The sequence below is a fragment of the Oncorhynchus gorbuscha genome, linkage group LG13 (genome assembly GCF_021184085.1).
Source record: "Oncorhynchus gorbuscha isolate QuinsamMale2020 ecotype Even-year linkage group LG13, OgorEven_v1.0, whole genome shotgun sequence".
In the NCBI taxonomy this organism is placed as follows: domain Eukaryota; kingdom Metazoa; phylum Chordata; class Actinopteri; order Salmoniformes; family Salmonidae; genus Oncorhynchus; species Oncorhynchus gorbuscha.
In genome coordinates, this window is record NC_060185.1 from 53,734,576 (window position 1) to 53,758,109 (window position 23,534).

Genomic DNA, 23,534 nt, shown 5'->3' on the forward strand with positions numbered 1-23,534 from the left:
TTGTTGCAAACAGGATGCCTGTTATGGAATATTTATTATTATGTACAGGCTTCCTTCTTTTCACTTTGTCAATTAGGGTAGTATTGAGGAGTAACTAATGTTGTTGATCCATCCTCAGTTTTCTCCTATCACAGCCATTAAACTCTGTAACTATTTTAAAGTACCCATTGGCTTCATGGTAAAATCATGGCGGTTTCCTTCCTCTCCGGCAACTGAGTTAGGAAGGACACCTGTATCTTTGTAGTGACTGAGTGTATTGATACAGCCTCCAAAGTGTAATTAATAACTCCACCAATCTCAAGGGGATATTTGATGTCTGCTTTAAAAAAAATACCCATCTACCAATAGGTGCCCTTCTTTGCAAGACATTGGACAACCTCCCTGGTCTTTGTGGTTGAATCTGTTTGAAATGCACTGCTTGACTGGGGGACCTTAAAATTATCTGTATGTGTGGGGTACAGAGAAGGTAGTCATTCAAAATCATGTTAAACACTATTATTGCCCACAGAGTGAGTCCATGCAACTTATTATGTGACTTGTTTAGCAAAGTTTTACTTCTGAACATATTTAGACTTGCCATAACAAAGGGGTTGAATATTTATTGACTCAAGACCTTTCAGCCTTTCATTTTTAATCCATTTGTAATATTTTCAAAAAACACAAGTCCACTTTGCCTGATGAGGTATTGTGTGTAGGCCAGTAACACAACAAATTGTGGAAAAAGTCAAGGAATGTGAATACTTTCTGAAGGCACTGTATAAGCAGCACTACCCAACCTCCATGGTTAGTGCGGGAACTCACAGGGTGACGGTACAGAAGCTATACAGCACCTAACCTTTATTAGGAATGAGGTGTCTGAATGATCCTGAGAGAGAATGGGGTTGGTCCTACTGCATGTGATCTGTGCATGCCATGTTCTACTGTTTCTAGAGAGTGTGTGTGTGTGTGTGTTTCTCTAGGCCATGTCTGCGGTGTTGTGCTGTGGACCTGTGTTCGACAACGTTGGACTGTCCCCAGACGGATACCTCTATAAGTGGCTGGATAACATTCTAGCCTGCCAGGACCTACAGGTATGTGATGTGGCCAATCACACACACAAACACCCCCCACACACACGCATTTAGTTATTCTATCCTTTTGGGGACCTAAAATGTATTTCCATTCAAAATCCTATTTTCCCTGTTCCCTAATCCTTACCACTAACCCCAACCCTAATTGTAGACCTAATCCTAAACCTAACCCTTGATCTTAAAATTGCCACACACACACACACACACACACACACACACACACACACACACACACACACACACACACACACACACACACACACACACACACACACACACACACACACACACACACACACACACACACACACACACACACACACTTACTTTAGCGCTCTGATAGTTTGCTTAGTTTCCTTACAGTAAAACAACATCAGCTCCTACCAACTGTTCCCTAATTGTTTTGATCCGGTGCTTTTGTCTCAGGGTAAATTTGCTCAATTATTTGTCCATTTCTAACATGACAGAATGGATGAAGCACCTGTCCTTCTCTGTATATGTTTTTTTACTCCCTCATTCAAAGTTGACTTTCAGCTTGTGTTCTGGTGTTTAGTGTTTACACAGCCTCGTCCCAGATCTGTTTGTGCTGTCTTGCCAACTCGTATGGTCATTGTCAGCTATACAACACAAACAGATCTGGGACCAGGCTAGTGTTTACATTCTTTAACCTTGGAATGAACAGTAAAAATTAGGCATGTTGCCCTGAAAATGGGATTCATCCTGCTAAGACAGATGTCATATAGCTTCTACTACCCTTTCAAACTAGTTTTACTCAAGGTTTTAAAAAAAGGAGGAAACCATTTACACCTCAGAGGCATTCACCTTTCAATATGGATATACTGTGTGTAGTATGGAATATTTCTGTCTAATGACACTTTCCCTCCCCCATTCGTTATTGCAGAGCAACACCTCCAGTTATGTTTTTGTTCAGCTTTGAACGTATCACCAACGATCAAATCGTCATTGAAGATGCATGATTTATCTGGTAGTTTGGTTGCTCAAAGTAGTTGATGGTGGTCACGTACACCGGCACACACACACAAACACACTGGCACTGACCACCTGTCATTGACCACTAGGTTCGCCAGCTGGGCTGTGAGGTAGTTATTCTGCTGCTGGAGTTGAATGCTGACCAGGTCAACCTGTTTAACTGGGCGGTCGACCGCTGTTTCACCGGCTCCTACCAACTGGCCTCTGGCTGTTTCAAGGCCATCACCACCATCTGTGGCAGCAGGTAGGAACTACAGACATCATTGGTAGGAACCCTTCTAATTCCACCATCTCTGGCACAAGTAGAAAGTTAAGAACATTTGGTCATCACTGTAAAGAAGTAGAAACTACTCAAAGGTCACCTTCTGTGGCAGCAGATATTTTTTTTTATTTCACCTTTATTTGACCAGGTAGGCCAGTTGAAGACAAGTTATCATTTACAACTGCGACCTGGCCAAGATAAAGCAAAGGAGTGCGACAAAAACACAACACAGAGTTACACATGGGATAAACAAACGTACAGTCAATAACACAATAGAAAATCTGTATACAGTGTGTGCAAGGAGGTAAGGCAATAAATAGGCCATAGTGGCAAAGTAATTACAATTTAGCAATTAACACTGGAGTGATAGATGTGCAGATGACGATGTGCAAGTAGAAATACTGGTGTGCAAAAGAGCCGAAAAAAAACAAATATAGGGATGAGGTAGGTAGTAGGTTGGGTGGGCTATTTACAGATGGGCTGTGTACAGCTGCAGCGATCGGTAAGCAGCTCTGACAGCCGATGCTTGAAGTTAGTGAGGGAGATATAAGTTTCCAACTTCAGTGATTTTTGCAATTTGTTCCAGTCATTGGCAGTAGAGAACTGGAAGGAAAGGTGGCCAAAGGAGGTGTTTGCTTTGGGGATGACCAGTGAAATATACCTGCTGGAGTGCGTGCTACCGGTGGGTGTTGCTATGGTGACCAGTGAGCTGAGATAAGGCGGGGGTTTACCTAGCAAAGACTTATAGATGACCTGGAGCCAGTGGGTTTGGCGACGAATATGTAGTGAGGACCAGCCAACAAGAGCATACAGGTTGCAATGGTGGGTAGTGTATGGGGCTTTGGTGACAAAACAGATGACACTGTGATAGACTGCGTCCAAATGAACTAAGTTAAGAATCATACAGATCATTGGTAGGAACCGCTCTACTATAGACATCATGAGTAGGAACTGATCAAATGCCGCCCCTCTGTTACATAACTCAACCTTCCACTTCAAATACTGAACTGAAACATCATTATTTGTTGAAAGTCTGTAATCGTTTAACCTGCTGGTATAATGCTTTATACAACATCATTGTCCAATGGGTAAGATAATATGTTAATTGTGTAGATACATGCTCCTCTAAGAAAACCAATGGCCCCAACCTCATGTCTCTATCATAATACGTTCTGAAGTTATTGGAGTGGTTACACTTTTATGATGGACAGAATTAGGGAGAAAAAAAAGTGGTAAAAAAATCAGAACTTGCCTTGCGTCAGCTAGGCTGGATTCTGTGCAAGAATTAAGGCTACTGGTTACCTTGGTTCAAAATATACATAGCTGGCTACCTGACAGGCTCACTTTCCCATTTCCTGTCATCTTTCTTCTCGAAATCCGCAGGACAAAAAAAACCAATATAGAGGTAAGATGGATATCGATTTTGACAGTAGTTTCATATTTATTCGAAATTCCAGTTCTTTTTCTAAGATTTCTTACCAAAATAAGTTTATCTCAGTGCTCTGTTAAAATGTCACAGAGTGTATTCCAAGATTTTTATTTTCAAAGACTTTTACATTTAATTCAGCACGTGTAATGCTAATTTAGCAATTTGCGACCCGTGGAAACAACTTTGAAGACGACGACCACAAAATGTAAAATACTCAAAAGTCGTAACGAGAAACCTGCACCGCCATGTCAACAGAGCTCAGTGCTTATTATCGGATGCATTCGTTTACAAAATCCGACTTTTAGAATGTAATATTAATGATATGTAAGAGAATTTTCATAAACGCACTCTTTCACCCACTCTAGGCAGTGTGGGTGGACACCCTATTTATGCATTCATCATAATGCATTACGCCTACAAGCTTTATTAAGTACTGTAAAGTGTTACCAAATATGATATTAATCTGGATTATCCTTCACTTGCAGAAACTATCCCTGTGACATCGTGACTTTGTTGAATTTGGTGCTCTTCAAGGCATCAGACACCAGCAGGGAAATGTATGATATCTCAATGCAGCTAATGCAGGTAAGGACGAACTACACTGAGTACAACTTTATTTGAACAGTCTGTCTATAGACGCTCAGCAAACCAATACACCCAATAGACTCAATCTGTAGGATGTACATAGATGGATTATCTAAATAAATGTATGATATCCTTCCATTGTTAACTGATAACAGGGTTTTTACAGTTTACTTCCTGAATTAGCTGAAATGAATGCAGGTTAATGCTTTTTGTCATGAATCTTGTTCTGGAAGCAGGTCTTTAGAGTGGCTGCGAGGTGGCACAGCCGCAAAGTCATAAAATCTGGTTATACACCTAACCTTAACCCTAACCTTAATCACACTGCAAGCTCTATGCCTAATCCAACCTTAAATTAAGACCAAAAAGCACATTTTTACAATAAAGGCAATTTTGACTTTGCAACTGGCCCATCTAATGGAAATCACTCAGTTCTGCCTCAAGGACAAGACTCATCCCAATAAATGTCAAAATGTGAATGTAATTAGAATGGACCCCAACCATGACTGATAATATCCTGGACTAAGAGTGTTCTTTCTTGATAACCAGATTCTGGAGGCAAAGCTGCTTGTGTATTCCAAGACGATAGCAGACCAGAAGCCCAGTAGTATCCTGAATAGGACCCACAGACCTCTGCCTCCCCTCTACAACGTCTCTCTAGCCCAGCTCTCACAGCAACTGGCTAGGATGTACCCCGAACTCACTCTGCCTCTCTTCTCAGGTATTGTGTGTGTGTGTGTGTGTGTGTGTGTGTGTGTGTGTGTGTGTGTGTGTGTGTGTGTGTGTGTGTGTGTGTGTGTGTGTGTGTGTGTGTGTGTGTGTGTGTGTGTGTGTGTGTGTGTGTGTGTGTGTGTGTGTGTGTGTGTGTGTGTGTGTGTGTGTGTGTCGTACTCACATAGTACTCACAAGCAGGTCATCTTCATTTGGCTTCCTGCTAAATGTGTGTTTGTGTGTTAGGATGGCGCTTTCCACTCAAAAAGGTTTCCTGTCAGTTTGCTATGGAAGCTCCCACTGCTCTTTGCTATAGGAACAGTGAAGCGGGTTCTGATTCAGAGGAATTGTGTCAGTATAAACTGGACCAAATAAATACACCGATCATCAGCTATCAAATGATAATCAGTTATCAGAAACAAGGATGAAAACAGACAATGACGAGGACAGACGACGTTGATTCGATACTCATAATCCTAAAAATAAGTATTGATTGGAAGTCGTTGTTTCTTCAAATGTACCGTTTTTCAGCTGTGTTTCGGATACTCTGCCATCCTGTCATTACCAGCACCTTGTAGAAGACGCACTGCTGTGCACAGGACATTTAACTCATTGGTATTCAGGTATGAAATGTATATTAGCTTTTAACCCTATTAAGCAACAACTGTCATGTGTGCTCCCTCTCCGGCTTCTAGGTCACCAGGCTGCTCGTTAGGGCGCACACCTGTCACCAGGGTTACGCACATAATGACACCTGGACTCATCACCTTGATTACCTGCCCTTTATATGTCCCTCCCTTTGGTTTCTTCCCCAGTCGTCATTATTCCTGTTTCATGTCGGTGTGCTGTTTGTTTCTTGTTTTGTTCATTTATTAAATGTATTCACTCCCTGAACTTGCTTCCTGACTCAGAATATATCGTTACAGAATGAAGACTCAACAAAGGGTGGCATCGGGGAGTGTTTTTTTTATTTTTATGTGTGTGTTGGGAGTGATGTCGGGTCCGGGTGTTGGAGCCGGAGCTACCTGGAAGGCCCGCTCCTCAGCCGGTTCATCAGGTTTCTGCACATTAGCAGAGGTGAAGGGTCTGCTTCTGATCCCCGGGATCGTCATCTTGGTTGGCGTCCTGCGGCTGGGGCCGAGCGTTGGGGAGGGGGTACTGTCACGTGTGCTCCCTCTCTGGAATTCCTTACTTTTTTCAATCTTTACTGACAATATGCCGCTGGCTTCGAGTGTGTCTAAGTATGCGGATGATTCACCCTATTAACGCCAGCTAGCGACTGAAATGACTGCAACACTTAAAGAGTTAGTTTCAGAATGGGTGGTACAGGAATAAGTTAGTCCTAAATCATTCCAAAACTAAAAGCATTGTACTTGGACAAATCATTCACTAAACCGTAAACCTCAACTAAAACTTGTAATAAATCATGTGGAAATTGAGCAAGTTGAGGCAACTGTCATGGTCAAAACATATTGACACAACAGTAGCTAAGATAGGGAGAAGTCTGTCCATAAAAGTGTTCTGCCTTCTTAACAACACTATCAACAAGGCAGGTCCTACAGGCCCTGGTTTTGTCACACCTGGACTACTGTTCAGTTGTGTGGTCAGGTGCCACAAAAAGGGAATTATGAAAATTGCAATTGGCTCAGAACAGGGCAACACGGCTGGCCCTTGGATCTACACAGAGAGCAAACATTAATAATATGCAGGTCAATCTCTCCTGGCTGAAAGTGGAGGAGAGATTGACTTCACTACTTGTATTTGTGAGAGGTATTGACATGATGAAAGCACAGAGCTGTCTGTTTAAATGACTAGCACACAGTTCAGACACCCATGCATACCCCACAAGACATGCCACAAGAGGTCTCTTCACAGTCTCCAAGTCCAGAACAGACTACGGGAGGCGTACAGTACTACATAGAGCCATGACTACATGGAACTCTATTCCACATACGATAACTGATGCAGCAGTAGAATAATATTTTTAAAAAACAGATAAAAATAAACCTTATGGAACAGCGGGGACTGTGAAGCAACTCAAACATAGGCGCACATGGAATTTGTGTTGTAGATATTTGGTAGTGCAGTAGGGGCCTGAGGGCACACAGTGTGTTGTGAAATATGTTATGAATGTATTGTAATGTTTTTAAAATTGTATAACTGCCTTAATTTTTCTGATCCCCAGGAAGAGTAGCTGCTAATGGGGATAATAATAAATACAAATACAAACAGGGCCTGTATTTATCAAGGGCTCAGGGTAGGAGTGCTGATCTGGGAGCATGTCCTCCCTGTCCATAATAATCTGATTCATTATGATCTATAGTGGCACAACAGATCCTATGCTTCTACCCCTCCCTCTGCAGAGGACAACTTTATAGTCCCTCCAGGATTTAGCGATTCTGAGGTTGCATTTTTTAGGCGCAAAATCAACAATTCCCCATATGTCAAGTGAGTGCTTGCAAATTTGACCAATCACTGCACTATTATCATATGTAACAGTCCAATCACTGTAATATTACTGCATAAAACTGTCGAATTACCGCACTGCCATAAAAGGGCTCTCAATTTGAACCAATCACCACTTTTACAAATCAATCAATTTTACCACATAACATTGTTTAATCAATACACACGTCAACAAATGTTTTTCCCCCATCAGTGTATTTATGACAAACTGGACAAAAATCATCACAAATTGCCATGCAAAATGTCATAATTGCCACACCAAAATCAAGCATTTTTGTCCACAAATACCACAACAAAATCCTGGAGGGAGTGACTTTGTAACTTTGACTTTTTATGAATTCATAAATGTTTCTGCTCTGCTGTGTTTCTATCTCCTGTCCCAGAGGTTAGCCAGCGTTTCCCTACCACTCACCCCAACGGTCGTCAGATCATGCTGACCTACCTGCTGCCCTGGCTCTCTAACATCGAACTGATGGACAGCTGCCTGCTGCCACCGGTCTCCAGCCCCTGCAGCCCTGAGGAGGAGACCCCGGACCGGACCGGCACCACCGCGGGACAAGTCCCCCAACACACCCTAAGGGGAATGGGCTGGGGCTCGCTGTTGGCCACCTCGCTGGTCCTTAACAACCTCATGTTCATGACCGCCAAGGTCAGGATTGTGTGTGTGTGTATTGCTCGTTGAAAGGCAGACAACATACAGGAAACATTGGAGCAATAACACTTAGCACAATAGCACTTACAATACAAATATGAGCACATACCGTACATTTGGAAAGTATTCAGACCCCTTGACTTTTCCCACATTTTGTTACGTTACATCCTTATTAAAATGGATTCATTCGATTTTCTTCCTCATCAATCCACACACAATATACCATAATTACCATGTGAAAATAGTTTTTTTTTTTAAACGGATATGATATTTACATAAGTATTCAGACCCTTTACTCAGCACCTTTGGCAGCGATTACAGTCTTGAGTCTTCTTGGGTATGACTCTACAACTTGGCACACCTGTTTGTGGAGTTTCTCCCATTCTTCTCTGCAGATCCTCTCAAGCTCTGTCAGTTTAGATGGGGAGCGTCACTGCACAGCTATTTTCAGGTCTCTCGATCGGGTTCAAGTCTGAACTCTGGCTGGGCCACTATAGGACATTCAGAGACTTGTCCCGAAGCCACTCCTGCGTTATCTTGGTTTCCACCAGACGTTAGGCTTGGCATTCAGGCCAAAGCGTTCAATCTTGGTTTCATTAGACCAGAGAATTTTGTTTTTCATGGTCTGAGAGTCCTCTTGCTGCCTTTTGACAAACTCCAAGCGAGCTGTCATTTGCCTGAGGTGTGGCTTCCGTCTGGCTTCTCTACCATAAAGGCCTGATTGTTGTAGTGCTGCAGAGATGGGTGTCCTTCTGGAAGGTTCTCCCATCTCCACAAACTCTGGAGCTCTGTCACAGTCACCATCGGGTTCTTGGGAACCTCTCAGACCAAGGCCCTTTTCACCCGATTGCTCAATTTGGCCGGGCGGCCAGCTCTAGGAAGAGTCTTGGTGGTTCCAAACTTCATCCATTTAAGAATGGAGGCCACTGTGTTCTTGGGGACCTTCAATGCTGCAGAAATGTTTTGGTACCCTTCCCCAGATCTGTGCCTCGACACAATCCTGTCTCGGAGCTCTATGAACAATTCCTTCGAACTCATGGCATGGTGTTTTCTCTGACATGCACTGTCAACTGTGGGACCTTATACAGACAGGTGTGTGCCTTTCCAAATCATGTCCAACCAATTGAATTTAACACAGGTGGACTCCAATCAAGTTGTGGAAACATCTCAAGTATGATAAATGGAAACAAGATGCACCTTAGCTCAATTTCGAGTCTCATAGCAAAAGGTCTGAATGCTTATGTAAATAAGTTATTTCTGTTTTAAATTTGCAAAAATGTCAAACTTGTTTTCACTTCATCATTATGGGGTACTGTGTGTAGATTGATGAGGGAAACATAAAAAAATATATATTTTAGGATAAGGCTGTAACGTAACAGAATGTGGAAAAAGCCAAAGGGTGTGAATACTTTCCGAATGCACTGTATATGTTTGTCAATGAAAGTTGTCATTCTCTTGTTAATGTTACTTATCGCTGTTACTTTGCCCTGTCTTGTCAGTACGGTGATGACGTTCCAGGACCAGAGATGGAGAATGTCTGGAACGCTCTGGCCAGCAACGACAGGTGGACCAACAATCTGAGGACTACCCTGCAGTTCCTCATCAGTCTGTGTGGAGTCAGCAGCGACACTTCTCTGCTGCCTTATGTGAGTGCTGCCTTAGAACCCCTTTCATTTCATTACTGTCTGAATAAAGTGTATTTAAAACCATTCAAAAATATGAGAAGATAATTAAGCTCAACCATGCCGCCGTAGAACAATACAGAGAAAACTAACGTTGATACCTTAGGGTTCGTTTTCTCAAATTCTAACCCTTTGTTTGTGTCTGTGCGTGCTTGTGTGTGTTCCTGCTTCCGTGTGTGTTCCAGATCAAGAAGGTGGTGATCTACCTGTGTCGTAACAACACCATTCAGACCATGGAGGAGCTGTTGTTTGAGCTGCAGCAGACAGACCCGGTCAACCCTGTGGTACAGCACTGTGACAACCCACCTTTCTACTGCTTCGCTGCCACCAGCAAGACCTCCACCGCCACCTCAGGTATAGGTAGAGACACGCACAAAGACAAAAGTACGAACACACAAACACGGATTAAAACAAACACAGATAAACACACTAACAAACACACGCATACGCACAAACATGAACATGAACGAACCCACTAACACAGTCAGTCAGACTGGACATATCGACCTCCGCTTCCGCCTCTGGTAGTAACATTATGTTACACAAAGGAAAGTTACCACATCAGATTTTTATCATACATTTTACATTTCCCAAAACGTTCACAATATGTATCATTGAATTCATTGTGTCTATAAACCTTGTACTTTTTTTTAGGTACAACATCCAGTAGCAACACTGTATTTGCTGGCCAAGAGAGTTTCCCTGACGCAGATGACATTAAAGCAGCCAAAGAGAACGAAGAGAGGTATAGTAGCACAGTCCCGGGAATGGGGCCTGGTCTCAAATCTCTTTGTGCTGTTTTGCCAACTCCGTTTGATATGGCAACAACCACGATTGTTGACAAAACAGCACAAAGAGATCTGGGACCCGACAAGGTGAAATATAACTTGGTCCTAGATCTGTTTGTGCTATCATGTCAACTCCTTCATTGTCACATCTGGGACCAGGTTAGATGAAATGTGGTGAAGCGAAAGGGTTGACATGAGAATAAGACCACGAGGTGAGGAATGTTTATATGGAGGTACAATGAGAGTGTCAAATTTGGTGAACAAAAAAGTAATTGATCATTTGCTACATGAGGCTTATTTGATCAAATGTACATTTCCTTATGGTTAGGATGGCATTTCAGCAACTTTGAAAAAAACTACTTTATATCGGCGTTCTGCCTGTTCACTTGCGTATCTGCCCTCTCATTGACTAGAATGGTCCAACCTGATCTCGTCACCCCCGCCTGCCTTCCATCTTTGTGGACATGCTAGAGCTGTCACTCGACTATCTTGTCAATATAATAGATTGTCTGTTGCAGTAGCCATGGCGACAACCTCTGACCTCTGACCTTTGTGATCCAGGTTGAGTAACATCATGAGGCACCACAACTGCCTGGAATCCCGATACAGCAACAGTTCTGGAGGCTCCTACGAGGAGGAGAAGAGTGAGTAGAGATTATAGATATATTCTATGTACAGGATTATATTTTACATGCCCCCAACCGATTGTGTGTTTTTGTTTGTTTATCTGCATTGTTTGTAACTTATTTTTTTACTCATTTTGTACATAATGTTGCCACTACCGTCTCTTATGACCGAAGAGATGGGAAAGGGCAGTGTGGAGTGCAATAGAGATTGCGTCATCTGTTGGTGCTGTATGCAAATTGGAGTGGGTCAATAGAGTTTCTGGGATAATGGTGTTGATGTGAGCATTTCATGGCTACAGACGTGAGTGTTACGGGTTGGTAGTCATTTAGGCAGGTTACCTTAGTGTTCTTGGACACAGGGACTATGGTGGTCTGCTTGAAACGTATAAGATTTCACCTTCCTTAAAACTATAAAATACATATTTGTATGTTTAGTGTGAAGAGAACATTTACATATTTTCTTAAGGTCTCTCTTGATCAAAACGCCTGCCCCCATCGCGGTGAATATCTAGCTTGGCTTCCTGAACTCGTTAGGAATTCGCCTTTCATCTCTTAATATACTTGTATGTCCATAACAAATATAAACGTTTTTTTGTTTAAAATCTATGCATTATTTTTGATAAATGGCTCTAACTCGATCTATGCTACAGTGATGAATCCACACTCTCCTAATGCGGTACGATGTAAGGATTGCAGGTATGTGCTTTGTCAGTAGCTGTGAAGTAGAGTTCAGCCAGGAGTTCATGGACAGTCGGCAGAGCGAATGAAATGGTAGGAGGGACATCCCAGCCTAAAGTGGTTTCAGATTTCACATCCTACGTCACACAGGCTCAGAATATACTAATGTGTCCGTGGCAACCAGAGCTATCGTTCAATGCAAACCATTTCGGGCCACGGTGTCCATAGAGCGATTTATAAGCACAAACATCAGTCGGAACCAGTGCCAAAACCATGCAGGTACTTTACATGGCTGTCTAAGTTAGTGCCATTGATAATGCATGATAGGCCAGGAGCTCGTAGGAGATCCTTTGTAAGAACTGGCAGTGAAACACACAAGCAGCTATGTGACAGGGCCTCTCAGATAATACCAGTAAACAGCCGGTTACCCCAAAACTCATTTTTGCTATTCATTGGTTTTACTCTCTGGAGCAGAGGTAGCCTGGGTCATGTTCACTAGGCACAAAACAGAATACAACTGAGTGAAACAAGAAGGTCCAATAAGAAATGCTTGTTTTCTTTTTGCAAAACATCTTTCTATGGTGTGCCCTAATGAACACAACCGAGGTCAGAGCCAATTCCTCAAACTGAAACAAATTGCATGATGATAGTTAGAGGAGTTGGCTAAAGCACAAACAGATAAGACCATGCTAGAGCTGAGACAGTCCTGCTCGGCTCGCCAAACACAATGACCTTTCTAAAGAAGAACTTTAAAGAACACTGATCCTCTGCACTATAGCCCTCCTCAATGACTTAACATGCCTGCCATCAACAGACACAGTTATTGCTTTGAAAGGCAGTAGAATGGTGGGTGCATGTATTCACAGGAATGCTCATAACATTTTCTTTGGGGAAAGATGGGGTCTGAGTGCTAAATGCAAACAGGGTTGCATTCAGTAGACAGAAAGGGGATGAAACATTTTGCAATAAGGGAAACGGGGAGGTACCAGCTACTAGAAAGTGTCCAATAAGAAACACTGGTTTTGCCCTAGTATGCCACACTGAACATGACCCTGGAGAGGGTGTGGCCTGGCGACTCTTGCCCTACTTTGTCATGAGTGTAACTTCCTATGTGATCCCTAGGTGAGCCCCTTCCGCCGTACACTGGTTGGCTGATGAGCGTTGTGGAGACCAATCAGCCACTCCCTTTGCCTATGCCAGTCAACGGAGGCTGCTGGGCTCCCCTTGTGGACTACCTCCCTGAAACCATCACTCCTAAGGGACCTCTACACAGGTACACACACACAGGCACGCACACAAGAGTGTGCAAAGCTGTCATCAAGGCAAAGGGTGGCTACTTTGAAGAATCTCATATATGAAATATATTTTGATTTGTTTAACCCTTAACCCTACATGATTTTATAACAATTGTACCTTTATTTAACTAGGCAAGTCAGTTAAGAACAAATTCTTATTTTCAATGACAGCCTAGGAACAGTGGGTTAGCTGCCTTGTTCAGAACAACAGATTTTTACCCTGTCAGTTTAAGTTCTACATGATTCCATATGTGTTATTTTTTATAGTTTAGATGTCTCTACTAATTATTCTACAATGTCGAAATCCACTGGAATGAGTTGGTTGTGTCCAAACTTTGGACTGGTACTGTACATTGTTGATATGTGTCTGTAGGTTTAACATCGCGGTGATCTTCATGACCGAGATGGTGGTTGACCACGGTGTGAGAGAAGACTGGGCCTTGCACCTGCCACTGCTGCTCCACGCCCTCTTTCTGGGTATGACGAGAACATACTTGTCAATGAGGAAGTACTGAATTAACCGATTCCGCACTTGCTCCAACTCGGACACGCTACAAAGTAGCTGGCATTTGCTGCCAAATGCTTTGCCCCGTAATTACAGATGGAGACAATGGAGCAATACAAATGAATCCCAACCCTGTGTCGTATCACCATGTTATTCCACTGCTAAAGGCGCTGTATGGAAGGTTTTACACTGGGGTCAGAAATATTGACACCCTTGATAAAGATGAGCAATAATGACTGTATAAAATAAATAATTAAATACTGAGCGATATTGTATGCTCCCAAAATTTGGAAGTTATATTATTTTATATTAATACCATGGCTCAAAGAAAGAGAGAGGGGTCAAATGTATTAACACCCTGAAGGATTGTTATAAATAAAGTAGTCAAAAGTTTAGTATTTGGTCCCATATTCCTAGCACTCAATGACTACATCAAGCGTGTGATTCTACAAACTGGTAGGATGCATTTTGCAGTTCATTTTGGTTGTGTTTCAGATGATTTCATCATTATTCACGATTCATTCAGGTAGCATCCACATGAATGTAGAAGTGTTTAGAAAATGTTATTGTTGCGTATAATAAATGCTACTCTAAAATGACACACTACATTATTTACCATTCATTTCTATTGGGGACAAAATAAAAACTAAACCTAGGATTGCGCCCATATGACATTCTTGGCCGATACCGATAACTGATATTAAAAAATGTTGCGGCCTTTTAAGCATTCTAGTACAGTTAAATAGTTGAAACACACACACACTGACCAAAAAGTAATATTTGGGGAATTTACGTATGTCCCCATTACCAGTAAAACATAATCAAAACCTATTTCTTTCACTTACTTGCTGTGCTGTTTCGTTGGTAATTTGTTCAGCCTCAACCAGGATTTCATCATTCCAACTTGTCCAACTGTGTCTAACATTTCACGTAAACCCTGTTTCTTGTTTGCATCGAAGTAGTGGTCCTTGTACCTAGCATCAAGCATGGTGGCGACACAGTAGAAGCTCAGAGAGAATGCCACCGAGTTGCTGGATCACAGCCTCTTGTAGAGTACTTTTTTTTTCAAGTTAACTTCCGACATAGGTTTTGTTGAGTAGGTGTTTCATTGCCATGACAGAGGGTATCACATCTGCTGCAGATGCAGTTGATGAGCTTATTTCTCCAGTCAGTTGGTCGTGTTCTCAATCAAATGTGTTCTCAAATGCCATTGAAATGGCAGCAGCGGTATGAGAACCAGCGCATTTTTGAGCATGCAATATGGCTTTCCTCAGTACGAAATCCTCGTCGACCCACTGTGCTGTCAGACTCAGCATGCTCATGCTCAAGTAGCTCATGGATGTGTGTTTCAACAGTACTGTGCAACTCCAGTAGGACAACATCTGAAAAATAGTGCCTACTTGCTAGTGTGTACCAGTGCTTGACCATTCTGCGAAAGCCAACATCATCCACGGCAGAGAACGGTTGATAGTCAAAGGCAATGATTTCCATTATCTTGGCGTTGTCTCGCTGAAATGTTCGTTTCAACAATACTATGTAATTCTGGTAGGGCAACGTCTGAAAAATAGAGCTGAAAAACGACTTACTTGGTAGTGTGTACCGGGGCTTGAGGTTCTCGATGTTTAGAGCACTGTTGATTGTCATGGGCAATGAATTTCATTATCTTGGTGTTAATGGATTTTGCCTTTGAGTTGTCTCACTGAAATGTTCTTACTCTTTCAAAGGACTGCTTGACTTGAACTTGTTTAGTTGTTGGAAGTGTGTCCTTAGTGTTTCTATGCTTTTATTCTGTGTAGCGCTTTATTTTTCATGGCATCATTACATCTACCTACGTTATATAGGTATGCACGTCAGCGTTGACATCGGTTTTGCACATCACCGTTAAACGAGACATCGGGCCAAAGCTAATGTTGGCATTTTTAGCTACGTCCGATTCCGATATGCTTACCGTTATATCGTGCATCCCTAACTTAATCTAAAACAAACTGCAAATGCATCCAATGAGTTTGTAGAGTCACAAGCTTGATGTAGTCATTGCATGCTACTTTAGGAATATGGGACCAAGTACTCAACTTTTCACTACTATATTTCTTCTACTATATTTCTTCTTCTTTAGGGGTTTCAATAATTCTGACCCCTACCTTTTTGAGAGAAAAAAAGTATTACTTGTTTAACCAAATCCCTTTCTCTAAGCAATTGTATTAGTATAAAATAATTTCCCTATTTCTTTGAGCATACAATACAGCTCAGTATTTGAGTTATGTATTTTATACAGTAATTATTGCAGATTTTTATCAAGGGTGTCAAACATTTTGGACCCCACTGTATCTGCTGGCACTGTATTATGATGTATTTTTTCACGACCAGGCATGGATCACTACCGTCCCGAGGTGTTTGAGCACAGCAAGCGTCTCCTCCTGCACCTACTCATCACGCTGTCCTGCAACCGCAACTTCCAGAATATCGCCTCCGTCCTGCTGCAGACACGAGAGGTCAATAGCAGCAAGACCTTGACCAGCAAGTCAAGCTACCAGCCTGAATACTTCACTACTACAGGTAGTACATAGTACAGAATAGATTCCTGGCCAGTGTACATTAGGGAATGCAACTGATAAAAAAAAAAAAAACTTTTGTCTTTATCATAACATGTGTGGTCTAAATCAAAGTTGATGTTTTAAAACTATAACAATTAAAATAAGCACCTGCAATTACATGTCATCAGTTCTGAGATGGTGGTTTCCAAATGGATTTTTATGCATTGTTTTGAGGGGGGGGGGGGTTAAATGAAAATTGGAAATTAGCATTTCTTATTGGACAACTTCTAATAGTCCCTACCTGTTTCATCCCGTTTTATGCCGAATACACAGTGCTTTTGAGCTCTGCTGTCGTATAGACGCGTATGCTCCGTATTTTAGTTATTTGGATTGAATCGATAAGTATTCCTGTTACTCATTCCTTAGGCCATTAAGATCATTTAATACCATTTTGATTGGAGTGCATCAGAAAGGATTCTTGGTAAATGGTGCCACTGCATATCTCATTTGGGAGTTAATAGTGTCTAAAGATGGGACAAGTGTAGCTAAAAGGTGCAAATGCATTTATCTCCCTTTAGTAAAAAACTCATGTCAATTCAATTCCTTGTATTATCCCCTCGGGGCAGTAAAGAAAGGCATTGTCAAAAAATGTATTTGTTCAATGCTGTATATTCTGCCTATTTGTAAAAGAATATATACATACACTGAACAAAAATATACATTTACATTTACATTTAAGTCATTTAGCAGACGCTCTTATCCAGAGCGACTTACAAATTGGTGCATTCACCTTATGACATCCAGTGGAACAGCCACTTTACAATAGTGCATCTAAATATTTTAAGGGGGGGGGGTGAGAAGGATTACTTTATCCTATCCTAAGTATTCCTTAAAGAGGTGGGGTTTCAGGTGTCTCCGGAAGGTGGTGATTGACTCCGCTGTCCTGGCGTCGTGAGGGAGTTTGTTCCACCATTGGGGAGCCAGAGCAGCGAACAGTTTTGACTGGGCTGAGCGGGAACTGTACTTCCTCAGTGGTAGGGAGGCGAGCAGGCCAGAGGTGGATGAACGCAGTATAAATGCAACATGTAAAGTGTTGGTCCCATGTTTCATGAGCTAAAATAAAAGATTACAGAAATTTACACACCCACAAACAGCATGATCATTACACAGGTAAAATGTGCAGTTTTGTCACACAACACAATGCCACAGATGTCTCAAGTTGAGGGAGCTTGCAACTGGCATGCTGACTGCAGGAATGTCTACCAGAGCTGTTGCCAGAGAATTTAATGTTAATTTCCCTACCATAAGCCGCCTCCAACGTCGATTTTGAGAATTTGGCAGTATGTCCAAATGGTCTCACAACCGCAGACCATGTGTAACCACGCCATCCCAGGACATACTCCCAGGATCCCTGTGGGATCGTCAGAGACCAGCCACCTGGACAGCTGATGAAACTGTGGGTTTGCACAACCAAAGACTTTCTGCACAAACTGTCAGAAACCATCTCAGGGAAGCTCATCTGCGTGCTCATCGTCCTCACCAGGGTCTTGACCTGACTGCAGAAGGGCAAATTCCCATCTTCGAAGGTCACTGGCACACTTGAGAAATGTGCTCTTCTCTTGGGAATCCTGGTTTCAACTATACCGGGTAGATTGCAGACAGCTTGTATGGCGTCGTGTGGGCGAGTGGTTTGTTGATGTCAACGTTGTGAACAGAGTGCCCCATGGTGGCAGTGGGGTTATGATGAGGGCAGACATAAGCTACGGACAGCGAACACAATAGCATATTATCGATGGCAATTTGAATGCACAGAGATAACGTCAAACCGATCCTGAAGCCCATTGTCATGCCATTCATCGGCCGCAAGGATCTATACACAATTCCTGGAAGTATAAAATGTCCCAGTTCTTCCATGGCCTGCATACTCACCAGTTATGTCACCCATTGAGCATGTTTGGGATGCTCTGGATTGACGTGTATGACAGCGTGTCCCAGTTCCCACATATTTCGATCAACTGAATGCGAAGGAGATGTATGAGGCAAATGATGGTCACAACAGGTACTGGCTGGTTATCTGATCCACAGCTTTAAAAAATGTGTCTGTCCCCAACAGATATTTGTATATGCACTCATGTGAAATCCATAGATTAGAGCCTAATTCATTTATTTTAATTTCATGATTTCCTTATATGAACCGTAACTCTGTAAAATGTTGCGTTTTATATTTTTTACTATAAAAAAAAAATAAAGGAATTTTCCGTTTTATCAAACTCACCATCCTAGACAGACAGCCTTGTGGTTCTATGGGGGTCTATGGGACGGAGCGTAGCACTGGACACATTGCTTTTATCCATGGTTAATCTAGGTACAGGCATCAACAGGGAATGGCTTATATTCCTTTCAAGGGAGAGCACAGTTTCTTATCAAATGAAATGTTATTTGTCATATGCGCCCAATACAACAGGTGTAGACTTTACCATGAAATGCTTAGTTACAAGCCATTAACCAACAATGCAGTTCAAGAAATAGAGATAATAAAATATTTACTAAATAAGTTTTAAAAAACGCTTGCCGTGCGGTAGCAGAGAGAACAGTCTATGACTTGGGTGACTGGAATCTTTTGACATTTTTCAGGCCTTCCTCTGACACCGCCTAGTATATAGGTCCTGGATGGCAGGAAGCTTGGCCCCAGTGATGTACTGGGCCTTAGACACTACCCTCTGTAGCGCCTTACGGTCAGATGCTGAGTAGTTGCCATACTAGGCAATGATGCAACTGGTCAGGATGCTCTCGATGGTGCAGCTGTACAACTTTTTGAGGATCTGGGGACCCATGCCTTTTCCTGAGGGGAAAAGGTGTTGTCTTGCCCTCTTCATGACTGTCTTGGTGTGTTTGGACCATGATACTTCATTGGTGATGTGGACACCAAGGAACTTGGTCGACCCTCTCCTCTACAGCCCCGGCGATGTTAATGGGGGCCTACTCAGCCTGCCTTTTCCTGTAGTCCACGGTCAGCTCCTTTGTCTTGCTCACATTGAATTAGAGGTTGTTGTCCTGGCACCACACTGCCAGGTCTCTGACCTCCTCCCTATAGGCTGTCTCATCATTGTCTGTGATCGGGCCTATCACTGTTGTGTCATCAGCAGACTTAATGGTGTTGGAGTCTTGTTTGGTCACACAGTTGTGGGTTCACAGGGTGTACATGAGGGGACTAAGCATGCACCCCTGAGGGGCCCCCATGTTGAGGATCAGCGTGTCATCTGTGTTGTTGCCCACCCGCACCACCTGGGGTCGGACCATCAGGAAGTCCAAGATCCAGTTGCAGAGGGGGAGGTGTTTAGTCCCAGGGTCCTTAGCTTAGTGATGAGCTTTGTGGGCACTATGGTGTTGAATACTGAGATGTAGCCAATGAACAGCATTCTCACATACATTTAACATTTACATTTAAGTCGTTTAGCAGACGCTCTTATCCAGAGCGACTTACAAATTGGTGCATTCACCTTATGACATCCAGTAGAACAGGCACTTTACAATAGTGCATCTAAATCTTAAAGGGGGGGGGGGGGTGAGAAGGATTACTTATCCTATCCTAGGTATTCCTTAAAGAGGTGTTGCATTTGTCCAGGTGGGAAAGGGCAGTATGGAGTGCGATTGAGATTGCGTCATCTGTGGATCTGTTGGGGCAGTATGCGAATTGCCATGTCTAGAAAGTTACATATTCAACCAGTGGCGGTTGGTGCCGTTTAAGATGATGGAGGATGATATTATTTCTTATTTCTATTACAGCATATTGGATGACAGTCATTCATATTCCATTCACCCAGCTCAATGTAACATCGATAGGTTTAAGCTACTACATGATACTTCAAATTTCCCTGTACGCATAATGAGTTTGCTACATCCTAGCCTATGAATGAAAGTTTACAACGTAAACTAGAAAGAATTTTGACTAATCAAGGTGACAGACCGCAACACATTCAATACCGCCTTGCACACGCTTGCCTGCATCTAGCTGATCTAGGGTGTAATCATTAGTCCAACAGTTGCAAATTAGAGATTCTATTTGACAAAGTCAGGTATGTTTATCCCCGTTTTGTTCCGTTTGCTTCCATTTAAGAAAATGTTTTCAACAGTGTCGGCGGAATGAATACACCCCTGGTCACACGCAAACAGTTCACTTTCATAGCAGCCACATAAAAACAGCATGATCACTTTGCTCGTTTTATATATAATTCCTTCTCGCAATTATCTACGCGCTCTCCTCCTCTCACCTTTTCACTTCGCTTGTGGACTTCATTGCACAACACATCAGCTGTCTGTGACCAGGCGAAAAAACATCATGACCGTTAACCGCAACACACAGCCTACATTGTTGTCACGTCATAGGCAACTAGAATTACTAGAATTAACGCTTTAGTAAACCCACTACAATCATGCAGTACAGTGTACAATCAGAAAGCAGCTACACCGGCGGGCCAAGGTGGCAATAAATTAATAAAACCAAAGCTTACCTTTACTTGGAAGAGTTCCAGTGCTGGATAGCCATAGCCAGCTAGCTAATATAGGAGCCCTCTGAGCTGGGTGTTTGAGTAAGCTAAACTAGCTAGCTGCAGTTGATCTCTCTGATCCTTTGATTGGGTGCACAACATCCCAGTTCATGCTGCAAGAGCTCTGATAGGTTAGAGGGCGTCCTCCGGAAGTTGTCATAATTAATGTTTAAGTCTATGGAAGGGGATGAAAGACATGAGCCTCCTAGGTTTTGTATTGAAGTCAATGTACCCAGAGGACAGAAGCTAGCTGTCCTCCGGCTATACCGGCTACAACAGAGTGCTGCTGAGGCTACTGTAGTACTTCATTGCAGTGTGTTAAATCCATTTTTTGGTGACTGGAATATATTTAGTATAGTTTATCTAAAAAGGATAGCTTTGATTCATTATTTGTATTTTTAAGAAATTCACCGAGGATGGCCCTCCCCTTCCTCCTCTGAGGAGCCTCCACTGTATTCAACATAGGACTACTTATCCTCTTGTTAAAAAATATATATGTTGATAGCATTATTATTTTATGACATACTTGACTCGATAAAGAAAACTTCACTTGACCTGACTAGGGACAAGCTAGTTTCTTGGATTTTATATAATATAGAAAAACAGAGTATAGAGTTCACCTCACACCTTGCTGCATTGGATTCACAACAGGAGCAGTGAGGAAGTAATGTGAAACCACAAAACGTACCCCCGTTAACTGGGTGCTGTTCATTAAACACGGTTTTGAAGTTCACGTTGCACCTCCTCTGTTTCAAAGTGTTTCATCCTGTCTTGTGCCTTCTGAACAGTCCCTATTTTGACTCCTCTCCTTCTCCTTCTCTCTTTCCCTCTCCCATCTCCCTCCTCTCACCCCTCTCTCATCCCACTCCCCTCCCCTCCGTCCCCCTCTCATCCCCGCTCCCTTCCTCATCTTCTTCCTCTCCTTCCCTCTCCCTCCTAGGTGGGATGGACTTCCTGCGAGAGGGCCAGGCATCCCCAGTACCAGACTCTGGCCTCAGCTCCTCGTCCACCTCTTCCAGCCTCAGCCTGGGAGGCAGCACCTCCAACCTGCCCCATATCTCCTCCCAGGAGGCGGAGGAGCTGAAGAGCCCCTCAGAGACAGACGAGAAGACCAACAAGCTGATTGAGTTCCTCACCACCAGGTAGGTTGCAGAGAGTCGGCCAGACCGACAAACAGGCAGTCGGCCAACCAGTCAGTCACATAGTATGTACAACTACCAACAGACAGACACTCGCACATGCGTGTACAAACACACCGATTTGAGTGGAACTCTAGAACTTCATTAGCTATTTATCCTGGCAAAGGCAAACGGAAATATAATTTGCAGGCCTTCATCTTGAAGATTTTTTTGTTATCGATATATGGCCATGCAATTTCATGTCGGTTTAATCAACTTGATGTCAGTGTGAGAGAACAGGGAGCCAACTCCTCACGTCATACGCCACCTAGTGGTCTAGTGTGGCTAACACAACAACAAACTTGTCATTGTTGAAGTAGCAACACCACTGAAGCTCCACTTTGCTTTCCTCTAAGTACAGTACTAGGATCAGTTCCTCTCCCATCCTAACCTTAACCATTAGTAAGGAAAATTCTAAACTGACCCAAGATCAGCGTCTAGGGGCAATTTCACCCTACTGGTATACTTCTGTTTGAATTATACATTTGTTATCCTCTCTATGATATCATAAACAATTGTGTTATTGTTTTCCAGGGCCTGTGGCCCCATGTGGTGTCACGAAGCTATCTCACCCAAGAACCAGACCTCAAAAAGCACTGAGCAGCTTGTCAACTTTCTGCGTTATGTGGTGTCGGTGTTCAAAGAGTCCAAATCAGGTAATCCTCCCCAAGAGTCTAGCGCTATTCTACACCTTACCACACTACATGCTCATGCCGGAAGCACTGCACTTCCTTTCACCTATTGCCTTGTAAAAGTGTAGTCCGACTCCTAGACATCAGACGGTAGACATCAGTGTGCGCGTGTGTGTCTGCGCGCATATATGTGTATTTGCGAACATGCATGTGTGTGTGCGTGCCTGCGTGCCCATGCTTTGTGCGTGTGTGTCTCATACCTCTCCTGTTTGGGCCAGACTTCCACCTGGAGCAGCAGTTGAGTGACATAGCTCTACAAATGGGTCTGTGTAGCTTGTCACGCCACTACGCCGGGAGGTCCTTCCAGGTGGTTCGGGGGCTGCGGCAGCCGCTCACGGCCCACGCCGTGTTCGACCTGCTCTCGCGACTGGTGGAGGTGGTGGGGGAGCACGGGGAGGAAGTACAGGTGTGTGTGGGCGGAGGGAACGGGGGAGTGTCCGTGTGTTCCTGTGTGTGTGTTGTCTGTCTGTGTGTGAGTGCGCGTGAGTGTGCGCGAGTGCGTGTGTGTGTGCGTGTGATTGTGCAGATACCCAGTTTTAATGTCTTCCTGCTCTTCTAGGGTTATGTTATGGAAGTGTTGCTCACCTTAGAGTCTGTGGTGGACAACCTGGCTGAATGTCTCAAGAACAATGACCTAATGGCTATCCTGAACAGGTTGGTTTGCAGATCACTTTAAAACAAATGTATTAACATGTAGCTAGATTGGGATACGGAGGGGTACCGTACATAAATTGCGTTGCGAACAAACTGCTGCCTCCAGGGGCATGTGGTCTGGGGGCGGAAGCACTACCACTAGATCAGGTAATGGACCTTTATATTCGCCTGGAACCCACACTGTTCTGGCTGT

The 23,534-nt window shown here is 43.1% G+C and overlaps 1 protein-coding gene across 9 annotated transcripts in view; it reads left to right on the forward strand.

Moving 5' to 3' along the window:
• Nucleotides 1–23,534, forward strand: part of LOC123993159 (protein furry homolog) — a 208,333-nt gene that overhangs the window by 113,373 nt on the left and 71,426 nt on the right. For all 9 annotated transcript variants that reach the window (XR_006831382.1, XR_006831384.1, XR_006831383.1 and 6 more), the window contains exons 29-44: nucleotides 960–1,070; nucleotides 2,150–2,304; nucleotides 4,237–4,336; nucleotides 4,883–5,054; nucleotides 7,894–8,159; nucleotides 9,662–9,808; nucleotides 10,030–10,198; nucleotides 10,499–10,589; nucleotides 11,194–11,276; nucleotides 13,059–13,209; nucleotides 13,605–13,708; nucleotides 16,104–16,292; nucleotides 21,758–21,959; nucleotides 22,530–22,651; nucleotides 22,906–23,093; nucleotides 23,247–23,341. Coding sequence is in view for 6 of the 9 variants with exons in the window: in XM_046295005.1 (XP_046150961.1) it covers nucleotides 960–1,070; nucleotides 2,150–2,304; nucleotides 4,237–4,336; nucleotides 4,883–5,054; nucleotides 7,894–8,159; nucleotides 9,662–9,808; nucleotides 10,030–10,198; nucleotides 10,499–10,589; nucleotides 11,194–11,276; nucleotides 13,059–13,209; nucleotides 13,605–13,708; nucleotides 16,104–16,292; nucleotides 21,758–21,959; nucleotides 22,530–22,651; nucleotides 22,906–23,093; nucleotides 23,247–23,341 (2,345 nt within the window). In the remaining 3 variants the exon portion in view is untranslated. The remainder of the gene's footprint in view (nucleotides 1–959; nucleotides 1,071–2,149; nucleotides 2,305–4,236; nucleotides 4,337–4,882; nucleotides 5,055–7,893; nucleotides 8,160–9,661; nucleotides 9,809–10,029; nucleotides 10,199–10,498; nucleotides 10,590–11,193; nucleotides 11,277–13,058; nucleotides 13,210–13,604; nucleotides 13,709–16,103; nucleotides 16,293–21,757; nucleotides 21,960–22,529; nucleotides 22,652–22,905; nucleotides 23,094–23,246; nucleotides 23,342–23,534) is intronic.